General features: G+C 41.6%; 2 protein-coding genes across 2 annotated transcripts; both read left to right on the top strand.

Moving 5' to 3' along the window:
* Positions 1-6,290: 6,290 nt before the first annotated feature.
* LOC307016129 (zona pellucida sperm-binding protein 3-like) lies at positions 6,291-26,166 on the top strand. The gene is made up of 10 exons (XM_079645166.1): positions 6,291-6,736; positions 6,810-6,925; positions 7,019-7,122; positions 23,247-23,421; positions 24,475-24,592; positions 25,007-25,089; positions 25,171-25,340; positions 25,485-25,640; positions 25,753-25,866; positions 25,952-26,166. Exons 1-10 carry the CDS (start codon positions 6,365-6,367, stop codon positions 26,116-26,118), a joined length of 1,575 nt encoding a protein of 524 aa, XP_079501292.1. The 5' UTR covers positions 6,291-6,364; the 3' UTR covers positions 26,119-26,166.
* On the top strand, positions 10,881-11,576 carry LOC307017039 (uncharacterized protein). The gene is made up of 3 exons (XM_079646472.1): positions 10,881-11,044; positions 11,157-11,267; positions 11,353-11,576. Exons 1-3 carry the CDS (start codon positions 10,918-10,920, stop codon positions 11,562-11,564), a joined length of 450 nt encoding a protein of 149 aa, XP_079502598.1. The 5' UTR covers positions 10,881-10,917; the 3' UTR covers positions 11,565-11,576.
* Positions 26,167-26,644: the final 478 nt, after the last annotated feature.

The following is a 26,644-nucleotide window of genomic DNA, read 5'->3' as shown; positions in this document are numbered from 1 at the left end:
CTTCCATCTACGTAACATTGCAAAAATCAGGCATATCTTGTCTCAAAACGATGCAGAGAAACTAGTCCATGCATTTGTTACTTCAAGGCTGGATTATTGTAATTCCTTATTATCAGGGTGTACCAAGAAGTCAGTCAAGTCGCTTCAGCTGATTCAAAATGCTGCAGCTCGTTTACTAACCAGAGTTAGGAAAAGGGACCACATTACTCCTGTTCTGGCTGCCTTACACTGGCTCCCTATAGAACAAAGGATAGAATTTAAAATTCTTCTTCTCGCCTACAAAGCCCTTAATGGGCAGGCGCCATCTTACCTTAAAGAACTCATTATACCCTACTGTCCTACTAGGGCATTGCGTTCCAAGAATGCAGGGTTGTTGGTTGTCCCTAGAGTCTCTAAAAGTACAATGGGAGCCAGAGCCTTTTCTTATCAAGCTCCACTTTTGTGGAATCAGCTTCCAGTTTTTGTTCGGGCGGCAGACACCCCATCCGTTTTTAAGAGTGCGCTTAAGACCTTCCTTTTTGATAAAGCTTATGGTTAGGGCTGATTAGATTCAGCCCCTAGTTTTGCTGATATAGGCTTAGTTTGTCGGGGGACATCTTACTTCTTCCTTCTCTCTGTCTATACCTGTGTACTCTCATGTTCCGATTAACCCAGCTTCCCAAATTTCTTTCTTTTTGGTGTCTATATACGCCGGGATCCGGAGTCATGGATGATCCTGCGGTCCTGTGTCATGGATTGCGAGTCCTGGATTGCGAGTCGTGGCTGTGGTCCTGGATCATAAGTCCTGGATGGATATACTCGTGGATTCATCTTCCTATTATACACACATGCATTTCCAAACATTTGGACTACCTATGTTGCAAATGTATTATCTTTTCAATTTACACACGGCATCTATTGCACGCCTGTCCGTCCTGGGAGAGGGATCCCTCCTCTGTTGCTCTCCCTGAGGTTTCTCCCATTTTTCCCTTTAAACTGTAGGTTTTCTCTCGAAGTTTTTCCTTGTACGATGTGAGGGTCTAAGGACAGAGGGTGTCGTATTGTCATACTGATATTCTGTACAAACTGTGAAGTCCACTGAGACAAATGTAACATTTGTGATATTGGTCTATATAAATAAACATTGATTGATGGTTCGCGTGATATGTCAGTGGTTAGAGCTGGAAGCCCATATGCAGCCACCGCTGCCTAGTAAACCAGTTTGAATCCTGAACCAGCTGAACTTTTATGGCATGTCCTCCCCTCTGTCTCCCCCTTTCAACTCTAACACCTCCAATAACGGCCCTCTGGACCGGAAAAAACTAAAAAGTATGAACAGAAAAAACCAAAATGGATCAATCTAAAATAACATAAAATATTTGGCAACAGTACAGGGTGAACATCTGAAATGGATCATTAAGAATATAGTTTTGAACTTTATATTTCGTAAGTCATTTGATTTTAAGTATTTGGAGGCATTTTCAATACTTTCTTTGTTTGAACTGCATGGATTGATTTGTATATGTGTCTTATGTTTCAAACACAGATCAAATTGTATTTATGTAGCTCAAAATCACAAGTTTTACATTTTGTATTACATGAATGATAGTTTAAAAACATAATAAAATGACACCATAGACCACAATAATAATGTGATGTGTACAAATTAAGGATCCAGGGGGATGTCAAAATGCTTCCTGCATGGTTTTCATGAACTGCAACAGTAACGTTTTATTTAAAATCCAAAGTAACAAGCAATGAAGCAAATATATGTACATTTTAAACATGTGAAAACGCCCTTCACCTCTCTTCTTCTTCTTCTTCTTCTTCTTCTTCTTCTTTTATTTAATGGCGAATCGCTTCCACTTGGAGCATATATCGCCACCTACTGTTTAGTTATTAAATGTTCATACTAAATCCTTGTCCTCAGACCAGTGCTTTTGAGGAATTTGAAGATCAGCTTGTTTGCTTCATTTCTTGATTTACTTTCAAATATTGCCTTGAAATCCATGTCCTTGATGTTGAGTTGTTCCAGTGCAGTTTTCAGAATGAATCTTTGTCTGTTATAGTCCGGGCAGCTAAAAAATACATGATGTATTGTCTCTGGTTGTTGGCAACCATCACAATTGCCATTTGGATGTTTTCCAATCAGATGCAGTGATGAGTTTAGTCCAGAGTGTCCCAATTTTATCCTGCTGTTGATGCTCTGCTCTCTTCTACTACTCCCCCAAGTGCTTCCTGTTCCTACTTCCCTTTGTATCTGATATAAATGTCTTCCTTTGGTGTTACTGTCCCATAGTTTTTGCCATTGTTGCTTGATAACCACTTTAGTAAAAGATTTGACTTCTGCTCTACTGATGGGTACCATAATATCAATCTCGTTTGCTTTCAAACCACATTTTGCCAGTTGATCCACTACTTCATTCCCTCTAATGCCCACATGCGCTGGAACCCACACAAATTGAACAACAATTCCCAGATGAACTAACCTAAACATGCTTTGTAAAATTTCATGTAAAATATCCTGACGACATTCTGAAGAGAAGTTGTTTATACTCTCCAGAGCTGCACTGGAGTCAGAGCAAATGACCACTCGCATTGGCTTTATTTCCTCTACCCACTGAAGTGCTAGAGAGATAGCCATCATCTCTACTGTATATACTGCAATGTGATCACTTGTACGCTTTCCCACTTTGACTTTTAACTCAGGAACATAAAATGCATAACTCGTTAGACCATTTTCTGGATTTTTGGATCCATCAGTAAATATTTTTATAAAGTGCCCATATTGTTCATGTAGAACAGTGTTCACATAAGCCTGTACATTGATTTTGTTTTTCATTGAATGTAACTGTTTCAATAATGATAAATCTACTATAGGTTGAGGTAGCAACCATGGTGGAACAGCTGATAACAACACCGTCGGACTAATATTCCATTCCTTAACTTTGAATTCCTTACATATTTCCGTAACACAAAAACAAAAACTTTCTTTTTTTATTTTGTTACTTTCCCAACTTGTTTGTACAGTTTGTTTAGTAGGGTGAGTATCTTTATGACCCTGTAGATTTGCCCAGTAATGAACAATTAACTGCTTTCTCCTCAAAGAAATAGGTACTTCTCCGACCTCTACCTGAAGTGCCGACACTGGTGTAGATCTTACTGCCCAACAGCATATCCTTAGTGCTTGTGCCTGGACTCTATCTAATTTTTGAAGAGAAGAGTATGCAGCTGACCCATACACTATTAGTCCGTATTCTATGGCTGATCTAATTAAGGCTGTGTATACGTTCCTCAAAGCAGCTTTATCAGCTCCCCCCTTAGTGCCTGCCAAGCACCTCATAACATTTAAAACCCTTTTACATTTATCTACGACTTTATCAATGTGAGTACTCCATGTGACTCTCTCGTCCAACCATATTCCCAGAAATGTAAATGTCTTCACTTTCTTTAGATCTTGTCCATAAAGTTTTAACCTAATCTCCTCACCTATCCTTTTCCTCGTAAAAAATAAAGTTTCAGTTTTTTCCACCGACAATCTAAACCCCCATGTCAGAGACCAGCTTTCAATTTCCCTAATGGCTTCCTGAATCTTAGCTACAATATATTTTACATTTCTGCCCCTTTTCCAAATAGCTCCATCATCTGCAAAAAGTGACTTACCAATATCAGATCCTACTTGTGTATATATATCATTGATCATGATAGAAAATAAAAGAGGACTGATGACAGTCCCCTGCGGAGTCCCATTTTCAACTTCATGCCTTCGAGAATATGACTTGCCAACTTGGACTCTGATGGCACGGCCAAACAAAAAATCCCTAATCCAATTATATACATTACCTCCCAGACCCATAATGTCCAGTTTTATTAATAATCCTTCCTTCCACATCATATCGTAAGCTTTTTCCACATCAAAGAATACAGCTACAACACACTCCTTGTTCGCTTGGGCTTTCCTGACTTCAGACTCCAGGCACAGCAGTGGATCTAAAGTACTCCGCCCTCTTCTAAACCCACTCTGATAAGGAGTCATTAGTTCATTTTTCTCAATGTAGTATGTTAGCCTTTCTGTTATCATTCTTTCCATAACTTTACACAAGTGTGATGTCAGAGCTATAGGTCTATAACTGCCTGGACTGGTTGGATCTTTCCCAGGTTTCCTAATAGGAATAATGACTGACTCTTTCCATATTATTGGCAGCTTCCCTTTCTCCCAGATCTTATTGTACATCTCCAGCAGCTTTCCTAATGCAAAATCACTTAATTTGGTCAACATTATATAACATACATTATCTTTCCCAGGAGCAGTCATTTTACACTTACTTAATGCTCTTCTCAACTCTTGAATAGAGAAAGGTATATTTACAACACTCTGCGACGAATGTCTTTCTTCATATACATTAGGATGCTCATCTAACACTTCCTGCCTCCTGATCTTACCTTCTTCTGTCAAATTTTCCGAAGAATGAACTTTGACAACATTTTCAGCTAGAATATCTGCCTTCTCCAAAGCACCAGTGGCAACTTCCCCTCCAATCTCTAATACTGGCAGGTTACTCTGATGTCTTATTCCCCTCATCTTCTTAATCATTCCCCATACTTTATCTAATGGTGTAGTTCTCCCAATACTTGAACAGAATCCTCTCCAACACTCACTTTTTGCTCTTTTAACAATGTTCCTTACCTGAGCCTGTGCCTTTTTATATTCTAATAAATTATGTAATGAATGTGTCTTCCTTAGCTTTCCAAACAGCCTGATTTTGTTTCGGATTGCATCATTACAGTCTTTGTTCCACCACGGTACCATCTTAACACATTTACCAAGTTTCCCAGTTTTATTCCCAATAGTTTGATTAGCGCTTTTAATTATATTTGAAGTAAATTGCTCATTTATTTCATCAATACTTTCTGCCATATCAATCTGATCCAATTCATTATCGCACAATTTAGCAAACATCTCCCAATTTGCTTTAGAAAAAGTCCATCTCATGATACCGTCTAGCTCAACCACATGATTTATATCAAACTTGATTATAATTGGAAGATGATCACTCCCAATACTGTTATTTGTCAATACTTCCCAACTGCTACCAGAAGCTAATTCACTTGTTACAAGTGTTAGGTCGATCGCAGACTCTGTTCCATCTCTAAAATTGATCCTTGTACCTTGCCCATTATTTAAACAAACTAATTCCTTTGCCTCCATTAAATCCTCCACCACCTGTCCGTTGTAATCTGTTGATCTCCCTCCCCACATTGTATTATGTGCATTAAAATCACCACACCATATTATTTCATTTCCTTGGCAAAGACTGTCTAATTCCTCTATTCTGAGTTTATTACATGGATTATAAAAATTCAGGACACTAATTTTCCTTTTATTAATCCAAACTTCTACACCCACTATTTCTAAATCATGACTGTTCTTAAAAGTTAGCTTACTATAAGACATGACTTCTCTGATAAAGATTGCACATCCCCCTCCCTGGCCATCATTTCTATCTTGTCTTATAGCAGTATATCCCCCAATTATGAAGTCCAAATGAGTCTTCAGCCATGTTTCTTGAATACAAATAACGTCTGGTTTTTCTTTTAACTGATATATATAGGTCTTGAATTCTTGTCCATTTGCAATAAGGCTTCTAGCATTCCATTGCAGAATGAGAAAAACCATTCATCTACTCAATCTGTGAATCATCATTATTGGTGGCTAGCATTTCATGTATCATTTCAACGGTTATATCCTTTATCCCCAAAAATTCACCTGCTGCCTCCACTATTGTTTTCAGTCTTGACCTCTTTTTTGTCTGTTGTAACGCAACATTCACCACTTTTCCAATAAAGGCCACAAACTTGTACTTATTAACAATCAATGCATCCTCTCCTATCACACACTTTGTGGGGCTTTCCTTTGCCTGTGGGAGTTTGGGAAAATCTTTTGAAGAGAAAATACTTGATGTTACTTGGGATTTCCTAGCTATGTTTAGTGAAACCTTTTCTGTTGCTTCAGCATATGAGACTTTATTTTGCACTTTGTATCTCTGCACCTCCTTGGCCTTTTTCTGTACTTCACAGCCCTGATACGCAGCACTATGTTCCCCTACTAAATCCTTGTCCTCAGACCAGTGCTTTTGAGGAATTTGAAGATCAGCTTGTTTGCTTCATTTCTTGATTTACTCTTCACCTCTCTCTCAATCAGCCTCATGTTTTGAGTTCAGAGTGTGCAGCCAATTAACCTGATGAGTGTCTCATTGGACGCAGGTGTGCTCCTCTGATGAGGATAATGATCGGCTAGAGTTTAAAAAGCTCCACCGCTCACCCTGAACCATAGGCCTACTGTGAGTCAGTCAGGAAGACAGAGAGCAGCTGACCAGTTTCAGTTATGGAGGCCTTTAATTTTCAGGTTATCCTAGGACTCTGTGTTAGCACCTCTTTTGCTTTCCCGCCCACACGTTACACACAAGATGCTTCGGTTCAGAGCCTTGCGAACACAGGCAGGTCAGAACTCAGGCAGCAGCAGCAGAAGTCTCCGGCTGAGGAACCGCAGCAGGTGAACACCATCAGAGTGACCTGTCATCCAGACTCTTTGGAGATTGTTATCAAAGCCGACATGTTTGCGGTTGGAGATCCTGTTGATGGTGACGAGATACGCCTTGGAGTAGAGACCAACAACCAGTACTGCAGAGCTACAGCGTCTTCAGCAGATGAGTACAGTATCAGTGTCGGACTTGTGGAGTGCGGCACCAGACACTGGGTAACTTTCAAATATATTTCATTTCAAATATGATTCATTAGCTTCTAGTTTTAAACACGTCTACTCTCCACAGGTAACTGAGGACTCTCTGATCTACACAAACCTGCTCATATACTCTCCTGAGGCCTCTCCATATGGTGTTGTTCGAATGGAGGAGGCTGTAATTCCAATTGAATGTCATTACGAAAGGTCTTTGTCTCTTTGTTTTTAAAGCTCACATTGTAAACATCTTTGAATGATGTCTGTCTTTTTTTTTTTTAAATGCATGTTTCTGTTTCTTAGGAATTACAGTTTGTCCAGTTCTTCACTCATGCCTACCTGGATCCCCTTCATGTCGACCCAGGCTGCAGTGGAAATGTTGCAGTTTAACTTGAGAATCATGACAAGTGAGTTTTGATAATTATCATGTTATTATGAGTTGTCATGTCTCTATTTGCACTTAGTACTTTTTTCTGTCCGTGTGCAGGTGACTGGCAGTACAAAAGAGGTTCTAATGTGTTTCATCTCGGTGAGCCCATCAGCATCGAGGCCTCGGTCAGAATTGGGCATCACATTGGGCTCCGAGTGTTTGTGAGTAGCTGCGTGGCTACACTGAGCCCTGACATGCACTCCAGCCCCAGGCATGCCTTCATTGAAAATGGGTAAGGCTGCAAATTGCTAAATGGCAAAAAGTAAAGGGTTTCTGACCCTAGAGGGAGCTGTTTTAATGTGTAAGGCTCTTCAAGTGGTTTAATTCAGACACAAGCAATGCTGAATCGAGTGACGGGTTAATAAAAGATCAGTCCTTTTAGTGTCGTCTTCAAGTTAGCCGTTAGCTAAGGCTTACACCAGTTTGCTTTTAATCTTTGGTATTCTAGTTCATTTCTGTGCCACTATTGGCAAATGCACAGGTCAGATTTGTGCAGTTCTGACTCTAAAGAACTACTTCCAGAACTTTCCTATAGAGAGGCGAAGTCCCGCCCATCTACTTCCGACCCATGGGACCTTATTTCGGAAAAGTTATGTATTGAAGTCAATGGAGAGAGAAAGATTATCTTTCGACCCCGTTTCAATTGTGCAACGAATTACAGATATGATGATTGTCAATTTTAAAAAATCATTTCCACGTCACAAAAGTCAGTTTTTTGTAAAACTGTTGAACTATAACACAATGAGAAATGCGCAACTAGAAAGACTAATCCCGCTCCCGCATGCTGGCTCTTAGGAAGCGACTAACTCCCCTTGTGTGTGTACAGCTCTCAACATGCTGTTGGAGATTTGGAGGATGTTTAAAACCAACCTCGTCTCCGCGTGTCGTTTGATAAGCTGGGTGAATTCGTGAAAAGGAAGGGATTAAGAAACACCAGAATACAAGTTAAACAATAATCTTGCTTTAATGATAAACAGTAACAACACAAAATACACATACAAATACAATACAAAGGAAGTACTTCCTGCTCTTCCTCCAATCTCACGGATCTGGTCAGTTTGAAGAAAAGAAGAGGCTGGTCTAAAGAAAACATCGGCTTATATCCAAAACCCCAGGAGGAGCTATGCGGCTGCCCCCCCCCCCCCCCCCCCCCCCCTCCCCGAGGGGTCCTCCACTTAGAAAAGACAGCCAATCAGCGCGAGCCAGAGGCGACCCTTACATTCGAGATAACAAACCCCTCCTTGCAAGTTTCACATACTTTTGGCATTTTATAAAGATAGTTTTAAGATATAGTTTTTTATAGTTGGATTATACAAATAACACATGTGAGTTACCTTAACCTCAAACAATAATAACAAGAGGAATTCATCAGCTCTGATCTCAAGCAGTTCAAAAGTACCGCACACTCATTTAGCCTGCAGCTCTTCCAGACACTTGAGCTATTGTTCTTTAAGAATATTCCCTGCAGAATCTTTATTTCAAATAAAAGGTTTCACATTGCATATTTCCAGCTTCCTTTACACATACTGCTATTATTAATACAAAGTAATCAACCACACACATATATTTAAAACAAGTAGATTTCCCTGATCATTTGACATGCTGCTTCCATTTCCCATAGAGTAATAAAACATGTTTAAGCTAATTTCTCCACACTGTTTGTAGCCCTCCAGTACCCACATATGAAAGAATAAAAGCCGAGGAATCAAATAAAACACCAATACAGGAATAGTTGATAAATGATTATACAGGACATCTGATCACAGTAAGAAATACACACACATATTCTCTATGAAGTGACCCTTGTTATAGGTCCGAATGTCCTGTCCCCTGAAAGTCATGAGTTTTGGTTGATTAACAGAAGTTTAATTGTTCTTGTGGCTTAATGGCTTCCCTGAACTTCCCTTCACCCCAAAGTCAGCTTACTAGGAATGAATACATTTTATTGATAAGCTCAAAAGGACGTTTATCTTGGTTACTGCTGGGTGACCCAAGTCTCCAGGCCTGCAGGATGTGTAGGAGATAAACATTAATTCTACAAGACTTTAACTACATTATCTGAAAATGTATCTGGGACTTCCCCTGTTAATTGCAAGCACTATTGATAATTAACAGAGAGACCCTAGGGGCCTCTTCTTGGTATCTGCTAGGCAGAAGTCACTCAATGCAGAAATCACAAGTTTAACACATATTCTATATAAGGTGACATTAAAATGAATATACCAGATTGAACTTTCCTGCCCTAACACGTTACTTTAATACTTCAAATAACTCAAATAATACTTCAATGCCCAGACTTGGACTGATTTTCACCTCTTTTAATATTTTTCGCCTCTTTCTGGAAGAAGTGAAATGAGTCAACGTGAAGGCCGTGTTGGTGCGGGACGGGAGAGGTAGTTCATTGAGCGGTTTTACACAAAGTGTTTTTTTTTTTTTACTCATTTTATGACACACTTTTATTTTTTTTACTTGCAAAATTATCTTTTAAAATGACAAACATCATATGTGTAATTCGTGGCACAATTCAAACGGAATCGGAAGGTAATCTTTCTCTCCCCATTGACTCCAATGCATAACTTTTTTCGAAATAAGGTCCCATGGAGGTCCTCCCGGAAAGGGAGGGACTTCGCCTCTCTATATGACTAGAAATGTTAGCGGTGGAGTTGCATTGTGGGTAATGTGGACTCTGGTTATAGTAGTCAATGAGTGCTAATTTAGTGTTGCTCTTTTTGTTTTTCCTCATCATAGGTGCTTTGTTGACTCTCAGCTTCCAGGCTCAAGGTCTCAATTCTTAGCCAGGACACAGGATGACAAGCTCCACATGTCCATTGATGCCTTCAGATTTTATAATGAGGACAGAGGGGAGGTGAGGCTCTATTAAATTGCCTTAAACATGATTGTGTGTGTGCATGTTGGTCACTGGTCACCATGGGAAAGCGTGCATTCGCCTCCCTGGGTCCACGTCTGTGGAATCAGCTTCCAGAGAACATACGGACCTCGGCATCACTCACAGTTATTAGGATATGCCTCAAAACCCACCTGTTCCACACCGCATTTTACAGACTGTCCTTTACTTTATTTATTTATTTTTAAAACTTTTTATGCTCTTAACCTTTTATTTTTTATATTGCTTTTTTTTTTTATCCAATATGCTCCTTTAGATATCTTTTTACTTATTTTTCCCTTTGTGAAGCATCTTGAGATGAGGTTTGTCTTTAAAGTGTGCTGTATAAATCAAATGTATTATGTTTCCCTACACCTGCTTTTCTCATAGCTCTACATCACATGTCACCTGTATGCTGTGCCAATAAATAACGCAGATGCACCAAACAAGGCGTGCACTTTTGTGAATGGAAGGTAAGTGAGATCCAGTCTAAAATATGTCAAATTACACAAGTATTGGTGCTGAATGTTTTTTTTATTTATCAGATGGCGGTCCGCTGATGGTAATGACTACTTATGTGGGCAATGCAAAAGACCAGTTGGAGTTGAGCAAACTCCCAGTAAGCCCAGCAGCCCGAGCAAGTTTAGGCCTCGAGGGTTTGTGAAGCCAGAAGAGCGTGAACCCCTCTGGAGGAGCGGACAGAAGACCAGTACAGGTGGGGAGCTTGTAGAAACTTGTATGATGAATATTGGCTGCAGATGTTGTCATAATGATCAATTGTGACATGTTTTGGCATAGGTTCTAGACATGATGATGGCTGGGTAACTGAATTAACATGCATAATGCCGGTTTGTGTTAGTGTGGGAACATCAGGCCAGAGTGGGTCCGATGATGGTCTTGCCAGCCAAGCAGAAGAGCCAGCCCATACCTGCAGAGGAGTCTTCTTCCATTCTTGATAAAATCAGCAGACCTACAATGTATGGCAGCCAGTGGAGGGGTGGAATAAACAGAGTTGGTAGGTCAATACCGGTATTGAATTATTCTTTGTTCATTTGAAGCCTTTAACAATCTCTAAATTAAAATTGCCCATGATGAAATCTTAATGTTGAATTGTTTTTCTGTCAAAGATCAAAGAAAAGGACTGCTTCCTGATTCATCATCGACCCAAAACCAGGTGGACGTTCTGACTTTAGCTTCTGAGCAGAATAAAGATGAAGACAAAAGTGGAACAGACAAAGGTTAAATGTGAAAAGTCTTAACCCTTTTTTAAATGGCACTCTGGAATGCACCTTTTACAGTAACACATTTATTCTGCGACTACAGATGAAGATGCTGAGGAAGTTCCTGAACTTCAAGAAAAAACCTCTCCTGAGGCCCACCTGCAGTCGAAGGCAGCGGTGCTGAACAGTACCCACACAGCGGCACTCGATGAAGTCCTCCCAACTGCTGCGGTTACTGTGGCTGTGCCCCCGCTGTCCAACACCACTGCAACAGAATCTGACCTTTCTGAAACAATGGACCCAAAGAATAAATGATTCAAACTTTAATTTGTTTTCTTTTTAATGTTGCAATACACAAAGAAAACTGATGACCTGCTCACAGCTAAAAACAATGAAATGCAAACAATTGTTTCCTAATGAGCAAAAGTGTTCCATATAACTGTAAACATTTAGGAGTGGACTCAAAATTGCAATTGGTCTTCCATGTCTTTTCTTGGGCTTGTCTGCTGCTAAAAACGGTTCTACACCATGGCATTTATTTTCTGTGGTGTCATTTGCTTTAGTTGTAACAGCTGTATAAAGGTGATGTATTGGAGGTCAGCCAGTTTATATTTGAACTTCAATTACTGCAACAAAGCCTTTGTACATGAGTAGCCTCTTTTTTAAAAGGGGAGTTACCATGGGGTCCTGGCAATATAATGACCTGAACATTAAGATATAAACATGGTCTAACTTTGTGTCCAGGCCCATTGCGTTTTCTGACTGGAGACTGAATTCTAATAAAGTACCTAGACCTCTACTAGGGTAGTCAATATGTTTTAGAGGTAAAATTTGATTTACAAAGTCCTGAGTTGTTACTTTAGTTTAGCAAATCTATTCACTCCTGTTTTGGGGGACGGATTAAAATGCGTTCAAATGTAATTTGTTTCGTCAGGTGCTTCAATGTCGCAAAAGAGGAAGGATCAAATGCACTTTTCAATCCCAGAACAAGATCTTATACTCAGCTGCAGCTCGATGCCTTCCTGTTTCCCCAGGACACAAGGAACTCAGTGAGCCACTTCTATAACCTGAATGGCTGTCATGTTTGGAAATGCTTCAAAGTTGTATAATGACATTTCTTTGGTCTCTCTTATATTAGATTTGTATCACTTGCCAGCTGAAAGCGACCTCTGAAATGCAGAAGAGCAGCCCCGTCAACAAGGCCTGCAATTATATAAATTCAAGGTGTTTTTATTACTTATTTTGTGAATTGTTGCTCCTTACTGTAATATTGCAAAAGGTTTGTCAGTGTATCATTTACAAAGGCTCATGTTAAAAAGTATGTATAAGCTAAAACTGGTTCAAATTGTTGCTAATATTTCTTGCTGCTTAAGTAATCAAGTTACTTAATTAAGGAAACATATTTTTAACGAGGTCTAACGTTTACTGTAAATATAAGGATAAATACTTTCTAAAATGAATTTTCCATGCTGTCTCTGTACAGCCAGATCAATGTAACAGTGATGCTTACCTCAGCATTTTGACTGAAACCGTACACATGTGAGAGGAATGTGCTAAATGTAAGCTTTAAGAATATTTTAGAATGTTGACGCTGCCCATGGAGTATATGTATACAAATAAATGGTTATTTCAACATTGGATTTGGGTGTAGATGCCCTCAACTCAAAGCGAAAGGAAAACAATGATTTAATTCTGTATTCTAATCATCAGATGGATAAATGTCGATGACATTGATGATGTGTGTTGATGTTGCGACGATACATGCTCCAGCAACTCTCCCACCGGTCATACAAACCTCGGAAGTCTGATCCCTGAAGGTAAACTGTAAATCCTACAGTTTTATAACTTTCATAATCTGTGATCTGTCTGTGAAAACTGTCCCAACTAAATATTATTTGACTCTCACTTTCCTTTTTATTCATGTTTCAGATTTAGCGGCACATGAAACTGTAACTCTGGGCCCTTTGATGGTTTTGCCCTATAAGTAGGCGAAGCATAACAATCCAGACAATAAAGGATTCAACATTTGTCTATCAATCTCTCACTCTCCCTGACCAAACTTCAGCGTAATACTTATAGCTTAATACTAGCAACACGATTATTTTAATGATTGTTTAGTAAGGAATGTGTATTAAACATTAAAGAAACAAGGATGTTTAGTCTTTACTTTTAATACCTAACATGGCTCTAAACAAAGCCACACAACTGGCCTGATGAAACATCCCCGTAAATAAAAACAGATTACACTGTATGAACATTACATGTTGATGTCAGCTGTCAGGATACACATATCAGTTTTTGAAAGAGGAATATCCATCCATCCATCTTCTCCCGCTTATCCGTGGTCGGGTCGCGGAGGTAGCAGTTCCAGCAGAGAGCCCCAAACTTTCTTTTCCCTGGCCACATCAACCAGCTCTGACTGGGGGATCCCAAGGCGCTCCCAGGCCAGAAAAGAGATATAATCCCTCCATCTGGTTCTAGGTCTACCCCTTGGTCTCTTCCCAGCTGGACGTGCCTGGAACACCTCCCTAGGGAGGCGCCCAGGTGGCATCCTAACTAGGTGCCCGAACCACCTCAACTGGCTCCTTTCGACGCGAAGGAGGAGCGGTTCAACTCCGAGTCCCTCCCGGATGACCGAACTTCTCACCTTATCCCTAAGGGAGACACCAGCCACCCTGCGGAGAAAACCCATCTCGGCCGCTTGTACCCGCGATCTCGTTCTTTCGGTCATGACCCATCCTTCATGACCATAGGTGAGGGTAGGAACGAAAATGGCCCGGTAGACAGAGAGCTTTGCCTTTTGGCTCAGCTCCCTTTTCGTCACAACGGTGCGGTAAAGAGACTGCAGTACCGCTCCCGCTGCTCCGATTCTCCGACCCATCTCACGCTCCATTGTTCCCTCACTCGAGAACAAGACCCCGAGATACTTGAACTCCTTCACTTGGGGTAAGGACTCATTCCCTACTTGGAGTGGACAGTCCATCGGTTTCCTGCTGAGAACCATGGCCTCAGATTTGGAGGTGCTGATCCTCATCCCAGCCGCTTCACACTCGGTTGCGAACCGATCCAGTGAGTGCTGAAGGTCGCAGACCGATGAAGCCATCAGAACCACATCATCTGCAAAAAGCAGTGGTGCAATCCTTAGTCCACCGAACTGCAGACCCCCTCCCCCACGACTACGCCTCGAAATCCGATCCATGTATATTACAAACAGGATTGGTGACAAAGCGCAGCCCTGGCGGAGGCCAACCCTCACCTGAAATGGGTCCGACTTACTGCCGAGGACCCGGACACAGCTCTCGCTTTGGGAGTACAGAGATTGGATGGCCCTGAGTAGAGACCCCCTCACCCCATACTCCCGCAGCACCTCCCACAGTGACTCCCTTGGAACCCGGTCATATGCCTTCTCCAAGTCTACAAAACACATGTAGACTGGATAAGCATACTCCCAGGCACCCTCCAGGATCCTTGCGAGAGTAAAAAGCTGATCCGTCGTTCCACGACCAGGACGGAATCCGCATTGTTCTGAAAGAGGAATATAAAATGTGAATTTCTCTTACCTTCAAAAAGCTGAATGAAAATAAGAATGCATGCCAAGCTTGTCTTCATGGCCTTTTCAGTCATGAACTCACTAATAAATACTAAAGCTGACTCTCACATTGTACTTGTAAGGGAAACTTCTGCAGCAATGGAGAGTCAGGACTCAGAGAGACACGATGAGAGTTAGAGCTTTGATGTCAAACACTGGTAGTTTATTACAAGTATCGGCCGGAGAATTTCACATTAAGTCACAACAGCCAGAGGTTCGGACTGCACGGTGGGTTGCCACATCAATTCTGACCAGCCTCTCTCTCTCGATAGACCTTTTAATAGCTTACAGTGTTAATCGACATATTGGGGGTGTTAAGCTTGGGTGCACATGAATCGCGTATGAACAATAAGTAAATCAGACTCGGTATTCTCTTCAGCATGTCTCCGGTAAGTTTATTCACAGACTGACAACAGTCAACGTAGTGACGTCACATTAGGACGTACCTTCATACAAGAACAGAATAACAGTGCGACTGCTACCGTAGTACACAGACTAAGGGCGTCATCAAATAATAATACTTAACACCCCCACTCGCTCTTAGCTTACTGGGTTACCTGAGAACAAAACAAAATAAGGCTTCTTTTTCTTTTACCTTAACTATGTTAACTCTTTGCCCTTCTAGGTGCCAAACATATCCTGAGCAAACCTCTTTAGCTTTATTTTGGTGGCTGGTTTTGTCATCACATCAGCGATCATTTGCTCAGTAGGACAGTATTCCAAAATTACCTTTCCACTATTTACAGTCTCCCTTATGAAATGGTACTTAATATCAATGTGCTTGCACCTTTGCCTGTTTACTGGGTTTCTGGCTAGTGCTATAGTACCTTGGTTGTCTTCGTACACCTTTGTTTGTGCATATTTGTATTTGTCTATACCTCTGAGTAATTGTTCTAAGTAGATGTATTCCTGTATGGCTGATGCTAAGGCCATGTACTCTGCCTCGCAGGTAGATAGTGCAACCGTAGGTTGTTTCCTTGCCTTCCATGAGATCAAGGAGCTTCCTTCACTGAGACTGGCACAATATCCTGATGTACTACGTCTGTCTGTTACGTCTGATGCCCAGTCAGCATCACTGTACACTCTCAGACCTAGTCTATCTGTGTCATTTCTCTTAAAGCATAACCCCTGTTCTGCTGTACCTTTAAGGTATCTGAACACATGTTTTACTGTGTTCCAGTGCTCTTCAGTTGGTTCAGCAAAGTGCTGAGATAGTTTACTGACCACAAAACATATATCTGGTCGAGTGCATGTGGACAAGTAGATTAAACTTCCTACTGCCTCCCTGTACTTTCTTGGCTCTTTAATGTTTTCAGCGTCTGCTGTGTATTCTAGTTTTGGCTCACATGGTGTGTCTCTGGACTTGCAATCCTGCATTTCAAATCTCTCCAGTATTTTGCTCACATATCTCTTTTGAGACATTTTGACTTGACCTTCTGTTTGCTCAAAATCTATACCTAAGAAATATTTCAACTTTCCCAGGTTTTTCATTTTGAACCTTTCAGTGAGCATCCCCTTTACACTTTCCAATACACCCTCGTTGCTGGCTGCTATAATGAGATCGTCAACCCATATTATTAGGATTACCTTTTCGCTGTGCTTTTCTCTTGTATACACACAGTGATCAGCGGGGTTTTGTACAAAACCATTTTCAGTCAAACATGTATGTAACATAGCATTCCAGTTTCTGCCTGACTGCTTTAAACCATAGAGAGATTTGTGCAACTTGCATACTAACTCTTCACCTGTTTTTGACTGTTTCTCATAACCTTCTGGTTGTGTCATATATATTTCACAATCAATGGGTGCATGTAAATAGGCTGTTTTAACATCCATTTGGTGTAAGATTAAGTTCTCCTGTGCTGCCTTTTGCATGAGTACTCTTACACTTGTCATATCAGCTGTGGGTGAGAATGTCTCATCATAGTCGATTCCTGGTTTCTGACTGTAGCCTTTAGCTACAAATCGCGCCTTGTACTTGTCTGACCCATCAATGTCACTCTTGAGTGCGTAGACCCATCTACCCCCCACTGCCCGTTTGCCTGGTGGCAATTGGGTGAGGTTGAAGGTCTCGTTCTCCTCCAGTGATCTCATCTCCTCGTTCATGGCATTTTTCCACTGCCTTGATTTGGGTGACGCTATGGCGTCCTGGAAGGTTTGAGGAATGTCGCATACTGCTCTGTAACAAAAATCCATGCATGTTTGCAGTTTGTCCTCCGTATCGTCAGTCTCAAACTCCTGTAGGTGAGCTGGTCTCCTCCTGGTTCTGGGTGGGTTTTTTCTGTTTGGAGTCTCGGTGACTTTACCCGGCTGTGTACGTTCAGTCTGTTCAGGTAAAGTCCCAGAAGCACCACTTTGAGTATCTTGACCTGGCACATTTCCCACATCACATTCATCAACAACATTTTCATCGCTGTCCTTGACCCTGGGATGTACATCACTATCACCATATTCATTGTATGACTCTGGTGTTTGTGTTTCCTTTTCTTTATCCCCCTTTGTTGTGAATTTTACCAATCTGTGCTTTTGGACCCTCTCTGTGTCTGGATAATACACCAGGTAAGCTGGGCTATTTTTATCATAGCCTATGAAAACACCTTGCTCACACCTAGGGTCGAGCTTTCCCTTCTCTTGTTTGTAAGCAAAACACACTGACCCAAATTTCTGAAGTTTGGATATATTTGGTTCTTTGCCTGTGAACAGCTCGTATGGCGTTTTCTTTGTGCGCCTACTGTAACACCTGTTCCTTACATAAGCTGCTGTCTGTATGGCGTAGTTCCATAGTTTATTTGGTAACTTGCTTTCTATCAGTAAGCATCTGCCCATATCATAGAGAGTTCGCCAACCTCTCTCTGCTGTACCATTTTGGTGGGGTGAATAGGGTGCAGACGTCTCGTGTCTAATCCTATTTTTGGTTAACAGTGCCTGGAAGTCTCGGCTTGTAAACTCAGTGCCGTTATCTGAACGGATACACTTAACTTCTCCGTAAGGTGCTATGTCTGCTAAGAACCTTTCTGTGGCCTGCACTGTATCACTCTTGGACCTTAGAAAATACACAAAAATAGTACCAGAGTAGTCGTCTGTAAAAGACTGTATATATCTGTGCCCTTCTATGCTTGGTGTTGACATGGGACCGGCTAAGTCTGTGTGGACTAGTTCTAAGGGCATCTTAGCCTTTTTGTCTGGCTCCCTATTTCTCGTTTGGGTGAACTTGCCCTGTGTACACACTTCACACAACTGAGCTGGTTTGACTGCACTTCCTCTTATCTCCATGCCTTTCACTACACCTTGTAGATTTTGTACATCTTCGTAATTGCAATGACCCAAAATTTCATGCCAAGTTTGCATGTCGTGACACCCTTTACATTGGTCAACATTCCCCTCAACAGTTGGTAAGTAATACAAATTTACACTTTCATGGATGTCAAACCTGCTGCCGTCTTTGGTAACCATGTGACTGTCCCCTTTCTTGAAGGTGATTGTCGCCCCTCCGTTTGTTGCTCTTGCCACCGAAAAGATGTCATGTGGGTATGAGGGCATGTACAGTGCATCCCGTAGCTGTGCTCTGTGTTGTCGTCCGGCGTCGTCTAATAGACATATCACCGCCGTTCCTCTTCTCTGTGCTGTTCCATTGCACTTGGTCCCGTCAGCTAACTCCACTGAATGAGACTCGGGCTGGAATGAATCGTCGAAGCTTTTAAACTTTCCGATGTCGTTCACGATGTGGGATGTCGCTCCTGCGTCCACCATGATGCCTTTCATCTTCACGTTGTCTGGTGGTTTCCCGCTCTTTGTGTGCTTGGCCTTGAAGAGATGGTCTTGGTCGCCATTCTGTTCCTTTGCGACTTTTCTGGCACCATCTTCTCCCCCCTTTTTCTTACAGAGTGATTCATCGTGTGTATTCCTTTTGCAGTAACCGCACCACACTTTTCGAAAACATTTTCTTGATATGTGTCCTTTTATTCCACACTTGTAGCACGTCACATTGGCATCTTCATCTCTTCTGTTGCTAGCGTGCGTCTTGGTGCCTCGGCCTTGCCTTGCACATGTTTTCATCACATTATCTGTGGATTCTGCTGTGTTCATTTTCTCCGACTCTTCATAGACCCTTAATCTTCTTCTAAAGTCTGTGAACGTAACGTTATCTTCGTTCTGTGTTACATGGACGGCGAATGGCTTGAAGGAGTCTGGTAACCCATTTAGTATCATGGCTATGGTCAGTCCATCACTCATGGTCTCGCCTGCATCTCTCAGGGCTGTAATCACGTTCTCTGCCCTTATCATGTAGTCGGTAACACTCTCGTTGTCTGCCATGTGCAGCCTCGTTAACGACGTGTATAAGTTTATTATCCTCGGCTTGCTTTTCCCTGAATAATGTTCTTTCAGTATTTTCAGAGCCTTCCTGCCGTCATCTGCGGCCTCATGTCTTATTAGCGACAGGCTCTTATCATCTATCAGCCTTATTAGCTCAGCATAGCAATCAGCATTCTTCCTTCTATCTGCATCTAGCTGTTCTTGATCAGCACCGGTGGGCTCATGTAAGATAGTCTCTTTTAGCCTCAGAGTATGTAAGCAGCCTAGGAATCTTGTTTCCCAAAGGTCATACTTATCTTCACATCCTTTGAATAAGAGCTGCGGTGCCAGGAGACCTGTTGCTCTGCTTGCCATTTTTGCGCGCCAACTTTACCGCGAGGGCTACTAGCTTGCTAATATACTTCACTTGCTAAGCTAGCTTGTTAGCTTAATTGGCTAACGCGTAATACGTCGCGTAACACTTCTTCCGATAATCTAACTCACTTATCTCCAAGTCGGTTTGTGTCCAACTCTGCCTGGGCCCATAACCTGTTAAGCTTGGGTGCACATGAATCGCGTATGAACAATAAGTAAATCAGACTCGGTATTTTCTTCAGCATGTCTCCGGTAAGTTTATTCACAGACTGACAACAGTCAACGTAGTGACGTCACATTAGGACGTACCTTCATACAAGAACAGAATAACAGTGCGACTGCTACCGTAGTACACAGACTAAGGGCGTCATCAAATAATAATACTTAACAGGGGGGCTGACGTAAACATTCTGGGAACACTGGAGATAGCCCCAACATCTGGAGACACTGAATCACCTGTCTGTGGCAGAGTCCTGCATCGGGTCGGGTATCCACGGGTACCCGACGGGTGACCCGCAAAAAATGTGATTTGCGGGTGGTATTTTTTCAAACGCTTTTTTCTGGGTAAAACAAAGATGATGCGGGTCGGGTTGCGGGTGTCGCATAATAAATATATTTAAATAATAATAATTTAGTTTAATGTTTAAATCCTCAGACCTCTCCCCCCCACGGGAACAAGCATAATCATAACCTCTGAAGCGCATCTATCTGCTGCTGAGCACGCCACATTCTGAATGGCTGAGGTGACGCTCTCTAGCGGAGAATACAGCATTTTCAATAACTCTTCCTCAAGAGCGAAATCCAACGTCTGGGAGGCTTTTGGTGTCATTCTAGATGGAGAATATAACCAACATCCCACGCTTTTTGAGCCAAATATGCAACTGCGTGTGTTAATAATTACACGTTTTCACTGCTCATATATATGCGGGTTCGGGTCGGGTTGCGGATCTTGTGCCGGCTGGTCGAGTCGGGTTGCGGAACTAATTGGCAATATGTGCGGGTAGCGGGGCGGGTTCGGTATTGCACGTTGCGGGTGCGGGGCGGGAGCGGGTCTTGAAAATCAGACCCGTGCAGGACTCTGGTCTGTGGTGCTTAGAAGCCAGCGTTCTCACAGTCAGGGTGGATATATATTATAAGTTAGGGTCCTGTAAACATGTACGCCGGCACAGTTCGATTCAGAAGCTCTCATAAATATAATAAATATATATTTTTAAAGCTTGGGTTGTGTTTTGAGCGCACCAAAAAAAGTGCTATTCACATACAAGACAATACAATGTGTCCAAATATAAATAATAGGTAGATAATAATAGGAAAGAGTGAAAGAGGTTAGGTCAATAACCCTTGATAAGAATGGGTTCGCCTGATATGTCAGTGGTTAGAGCTGGAAGCCCATATGCAGCCACCGCTGCCTAGTAAACCAGTTTGAATCCTGAACCAGCCGAACATTTCTGGCATGTTATCCCCTCTGTCTCCCCCTTTCAACTCTAACACCTCCAATAACGGCCCTCTGGACCGAAAGAAACTAAAAAGTATGAACAGAAAAACCCAAAATGGATCAATCTAAAATAACATAAAATATTTAGGCAACAATACAGGGTGAACATCATAGGCGGATTTTGCGGGGGGGCAGGGGGGGCATTGCCCCCCCTAGTGGCTGAAATATGTTACAGCATTACTACGTCTAAAACTTTTCCAATACAAATATTTCTTTATATCAATATTTTAATAGATGTGATATAATGATTGTTACAATACAAATCTGAATAATATCATCTTTTGTTTGAAATAATTTCATTTTTGAGCAGTCGAATGTTGTGACGTGTGTTTGTGAAGTATGAGGTCAAGGGCAAGTTCCCTTGAGTATGCAGCGATTTTTAAAATGTCCAATTTCTGTGACCTTTCAGGCATCTGCTTCTGCACTAAGTAGGACACTGGTTAATAATATTGTAGCGTGTTCAAGTAACCAAGGGATATAGTAGTTATCAAATGAGCATAAGATGTGCACAGTTATGATACGTTTTACAGTTATGTAATGCACTGTTGTTGGGGGGAGAGACCGACCCTTCCATATGAGTGTGTGTGTACGGCCGGCATGAGGCGTGCATGACGGGACGAGTTGTGTTCGTATGTGGAAAAGTCATACTCAGTGCGGTGAACGCTGGCTTCATTGCTACTGTATCCGTAGCACCCCACGCAATAGTTGGGACTGTGTACTGACGTCAGTAAAAAAGTTTGCCCCCCCAAGCGCAAATGTCAAACTCCGCCTATGGTGAACATCTGAAATGGAAAATTAAGAATATAGTTTTGAACTTTATATTTCGTAAGTCATTTGATTTTAAGTATTTGGAGGCATTTTCAATACTTTCTTTGTTTGAACTGCATGGATTGATTTGTATATGTGTCTTATGTTTCAAACACAGATCGAATTGTATTTATGTAGCTCAAAATCACAAGTTTTACTTTTGTATTTTATTTTATTTTATTTAGTCTGTAGAGATCAACAAAACATGAATGATAATTTAAAAACATAATAAAATGACACCATAGACCACAATAATAATGTGATAGTGTACAAATTAAGGATCCAGGGGGGAGGTCAAAATGCTTCCTGCATGGTTTTCATGAACTGCAACACTAACAGTTTATTTAAAATCCAAAGTAACAAGCAATGAAGCAAATATATATGCACATTTTAAACATGTGAAAACGCCCTTCACCTCTCTCTCAATCAGCCTCATGTTTTGAGTTCAGAGTGTGCAGCCAATTAACCTGATGAGTGTCTGATTGGACGCAGGTGTGCTGTTCTGATGAGGATAATGATTGGCTAGTTTAAAAAGCTCCACCGCTCACCCTGAACCATAGGCCTACTGTGAGTCAGTCAGGAAGACAGAGAGCAGCCGACCAGTTTCAGTTATGAAGGCCTTTCAATTTCAGGTTATCCTAGGACTCTGTGTTAGCACCTCTTTTGCTTTCCCGCCGACACAAGATGCTTCGTTTCAGAGCCTTGCGAACACAGGCAGGTCTGAACTCGTTCAGCAGAAGTCTCCGGCTGAGGAACCGCAGCAGGTGAATACCATCAGAGTGACCTGTCATCCAGACTCTTTGGAGATTGTTATCAAAGCCGACATGTTTGCGGTTGGAGCTCCTGTTGATGGTGACGAGATACGCCTTGGAGTAGAGACCAACAACCAGTACTGCAGAGCTACAGCGTCTTCAGCAGATGAGTAGCCTACAGTATCAGTGTTGGACTTGTGGAGTGCGGCACCAGACACTGGGTAACTTTCAAATATATTTCATTTCAAATATAATTCATTATAGCTTCTAGTTTTAAACACGTCTACTCTCCACAGGTAACTGAGGACTCTCTGATCTACACAAACCTCCTCATATACTCTCCTGAGGCCTCTCCATATGGTGTTGTTCGAATGGAGGAGGCTGTAATTCCAATTGAATGTCATTACGAAAGGTCTTTTTCTCTTTTTGTTTTTAAAGCTCACATTGTAAACATCTTTGAATGATGTCTGTCTTTTTTTTTTTAAATGCATGTTTCTGTTTCTTAGGAATTACAGTTTGTCCAGTTCTTCACTCATGCCTACCTGGATCCCCTTCATGTCGACCCAGGCTGCAGTGGAAATGTTGCAGTTTAACTTGAGAATCATGACAAGTGGGTTTTGATAATCTCATGTTACGAGTTGTCATGTCTCTATTTGCACTTAGTACTTTTTTCTGTCCGCGTGCAGGTGACTGGCAGTACAAAAGAGGCTCTAATGTGTTTCATCTCGGTGAGCCCATCAGCATCGAGGCCTCGGTCAGAATTGGGCATCACATTGGGCTCCGAGTGTTTGTGAGCAGCTGCGTGGCTACACTGAGCCCTGACATGCACTCCAGCCCCAGGCATGCCTTCATTGAAAATGGGTAAGGCTGCAAATTGCTAAATGGCAAAAAGTAAAGTCTTTTTCTGACCCTAGAGGGAGCTGTTTTAATGTCTAAGGCTCTTCAAGTGGTTTAATTCAGACACAAGCAATGCTGACTCGAGTGACAGGTTAATAAAAGATCAGTCCTTTAGTGTCGTCTTCAAGTTAGCCGTTAGCTAAGGCTTGCAGCAGTTTGCTTTTAATCTTTGGTATTCTAGTTCTTCATTTCTGTGCCACTATTGGCAAATGCACAGGTCAGATTTGTGCAGTTCTGACTCTAAAGAACTACTTCCAGAACTTTCCTATAGAGAGGCGAAGTCCCGCCCATCTACTTCCGACCGATGGGACCTTATTTCTGAAAAGTTATGTATTGGAGAGAAAAAGATTATCTTTCGACCCCGTTTCAATTGTGCAACGAATTACACATGTGGTGATTATCAATCTTAAAAAATAATTTCCATGTAAAAAGTCAGTTTGTCGTAACACTGTTGCAATATAACACTATGAAAACTACGCAACTAGAAAGACTACGAATCCCGGTCCCGCATGCTGGCTCTTACGGAACCGAGTAACTCCCCTTGTGTGTATGTACAGCTCTCAACATGCCCAGACTTGTAGTGATTTTCACCTCTTTTAATACTTTTCGCCTCATTCTGAAAGAAAGAAGTGAAATGTGCCAACGTGACGGCCGTTTTGGTGTTGGTGCGGGACGGGAGATGTAGTTCATTGAGCGGTTTTACACATGCGGTTTTTAGTCATTTTACGACATACTTTTATTTTTTTGACTTGCAAAATTATCTTTTTAAACTGAGAAACATCATATGTGTAATTCGTGGCACAATTCAAACGGGATCGAAAAGTAATCTTTCTCTCCCCATTGACTTCAATGCATAACTTTTTTCGAAATAAGGTCCCCTGGAAAGGGAGGGACTTCGCCTCTCTATATGACTAGAAATGTTAGTGGTGGAGTTGCATTGTGGGTAATGTAGACTCTGGTTATAGTAGTCAATGAGTGCTAATTTAGTGTTGCTCTTTTTGTTTTGCCTCATCATAGGTGCTTTGTTGACTCTCAGCTTCCAGGCTCAAGGTCTCAATTCTCAGCCAGGACACAGGATGACAAGCTCCACATGTCCATTGATGCCTTCAGATTTTATAATGAGGACAGAGGGGAGGTGAGGCTCTATTAAATTGCCTTAAACATGATTTTGTGCTGTGCATGTTGGTCACTGGTCACCATGGGAAAGCGTGCTTTCTCCTCCCTGGGTCCACGACTGTGGAATCAGCTTCCAGAGGACATACGGACCTTAGCATCACTCACAGTTATTAGGATATGCCTCAAGACCCACCTGTTCCACACCGCATTTTACAGACTGTCCTTTACTTTATTTATTTATTTTTAATCCTTTTTATGCTCTTAACCTTTCATTTTTTATATTGCCTTTTTTTTATCATATGCTCCTTTTTAGATATCTTTTTATTTATTTTTTCCTTATAGCTTTGTGAAGCATCTTGAGATGACGTTTGTCTTTAAAGTGTGCCGTTCAAATCAAATGTATTATGTTTCCCTACACCTGCTTTTCTCATAGCTCTACATCACATGTCACCTGTATGCTGTGCCAATAAATAATGCAGATGCAACAAACAAGGCGTGCACTTTTGTGAATGGAAGGTAAGTGAGATCCAGTCTAAAATATGTCAAATTACACACAAAAAACAAAGTATTGGTGCTGAATGTTTTTTAATTTATCAGATGGCGGTCCGCTGATGGTAATGACTACTTATGTGGGCAATGCAAAAGACCAGTTGGAGTTGAGCAAACTCTCGGTAAGCCCAGCAGCCCGAGCAAGTTTAGGCCTCGAGGGTTTGTGAAGCCAGAAGAGCGTGAACCCCTCTGGAGGAGCGGACAGAAGACCAGTACAGGTGGGGAGCTTTTAGAAACTTGTATGATGAATATTGGCTGCAGATGTTGTCATAATGATCAATTGTGACATGTTTTGGCATAGGTTTTAGACATGATGATGGCTGGGTAACTGAATTAACATGCATTATGCTGGTTTGTGTTAGTGTGGGAACATCAGGCCAGAGTGGGTCCGATGATGGTCTTGCCAGCCAAGCAGAAGAGCCGGCCCATACCTGCAGAGGAGCGTTCTTCCATTCTTGATCAAATCAGCAGACCTACAATGTATGGCAGCCAGTGGAGGGGTGGAATAAACAGAGTTGGTAGGTCAATACCGGTATTGAATTATTCTTTGTTCATTTGAAGCCTTTAACAATCTCTAAATTAAAATTGCCCATGATGAAATCTTAATGTTGAATTGTTTTTCTGTCAAAGATCAGAGGAAAGGACTGCTTCCTGATTCATCATCGACCCAAAACCAGGTGGACGTTCTGACTTTAGCTTCTGAGCAGAATAAAGATGAAGAAGACAAAAATGGAACAGACAAAGGTTAAATGTGAAAAGTCTTAACCCTTTTTTAAATGGCACTCTGGAATGCACCTTTTACAGTAACACATTTATTCTGTGACTACAGATGAAGATGCTGAGGAAGTTCCTGAACTTCTAGAAAAAACCTCTCCTGAGGCCCACCTGCAGTCGAAGGCAGCGGTGCTGAACAGTACCCACACAGCGGCACTCGATGAAGTCCTCCCAACTGCTGCGGTTACTGTGGCTGTGCCCCCGCTGTCCAACAGAATCTGACCTTTCTGAAACAATGGACCCAAGAGATAATAAATGATTCAAACTTTAGTTTGTTTGCATTTTAATGTTGCAATACACAAAGAAAACTGATGAGCTGCTCACAGCTAAAAACAATGAAATGCACACAATTGTTTTCTAATGAGCAAAAGTGTTCCATCTAACTGTAAACATTTAGGAGTGGACTCAAAATTGCAATTGTTCTTCCATGTCTTTGTCTTAGTTTTGTCTGTTGCTAAAAACGGTTCTACACCATGGCATTTATTTTCTGGGGTGTCACTTGCTTTAGTTGTAACAGCTGTATAAAGGTGATGTATTGGAGGTCAGCCAGTTTATATTTGAACTTCAGTTACTGCAACAAAGCCTTTGTACATGAGTAGCCTCTTTTTTAAAAGGGGAGTTACCATGGGGTCCTGGCAATATAATGACCTGAACATTAAGATATAAACATGGTCTCATAACTTTGTGTCCAGGCCCATTGGGTTTTCTGACTGGAGACTGAATTCTAATAAAGTACCTAGACCTCTAC

Source organism: Notothenia rossii (assembly GCF_949606895.1).
Source record: "Notothenia rossii genome assembly, chromosome: 8".
In the NCBI taxonomy this organism is placed as follows: Eukaryota; Metazoa; Chordata; class Actinopteri; order Perciformes; family Nototheniidae; genus Notothenia; species Notothenia rossii.
Note: the sequence above shows the minus strand (reverse complement) of the source record. Positions and strands in the feature narration are given on the sequence as shown.

Excerpts from the sequence above, each read along its gene's own strand:
- LOC307016129 (XM_079645166.1), top strand. The coding sequence starts at position 6,365 with ATGGAGGCCTTTAATTTTCAGGTTATCCTAGGACTCTGTGTTAGCACC. Across the intron at positions 7,123-23,246 it reads TAACTTGAGAATCATGACAA|GTGACTGGCAGTACAAAAGA; the intron begins GTGAGTTTTGAT and ends GTCCGCGTGCAG. Across the intron at positions 24,593-25,006 it reads ATAATGAGGACAGAGGGGAG|CTCTACATCACATGTCACCT; the intron begins GTGAGGCTCTAT and ends CTTTTCTCATAG.
- LOC307017039 (XM_079646472.1), top strand. The coding sequence starts at position 10,918 with ATGATGGTCTTGCCAGCCAAGCAGAAGAGCCAGCCCATACCTGCAGAG. Across the intron at positions 11,045-11,156 it reads GGGTGGAATAAACAGAGTTG|ATCAAAGAAAAGGACTGCTT; the intron begins GTAGGTCAATAC and ends TTTCTGTCAAAG. Across the intron at positions 11,268-11,352 it reads CAAAAGTGGAACAGACAAAG|ATGAAGATGCTGAGGAAGTT; the intron begins GTTAAATGTGAA and ends CTGCGACTACAG.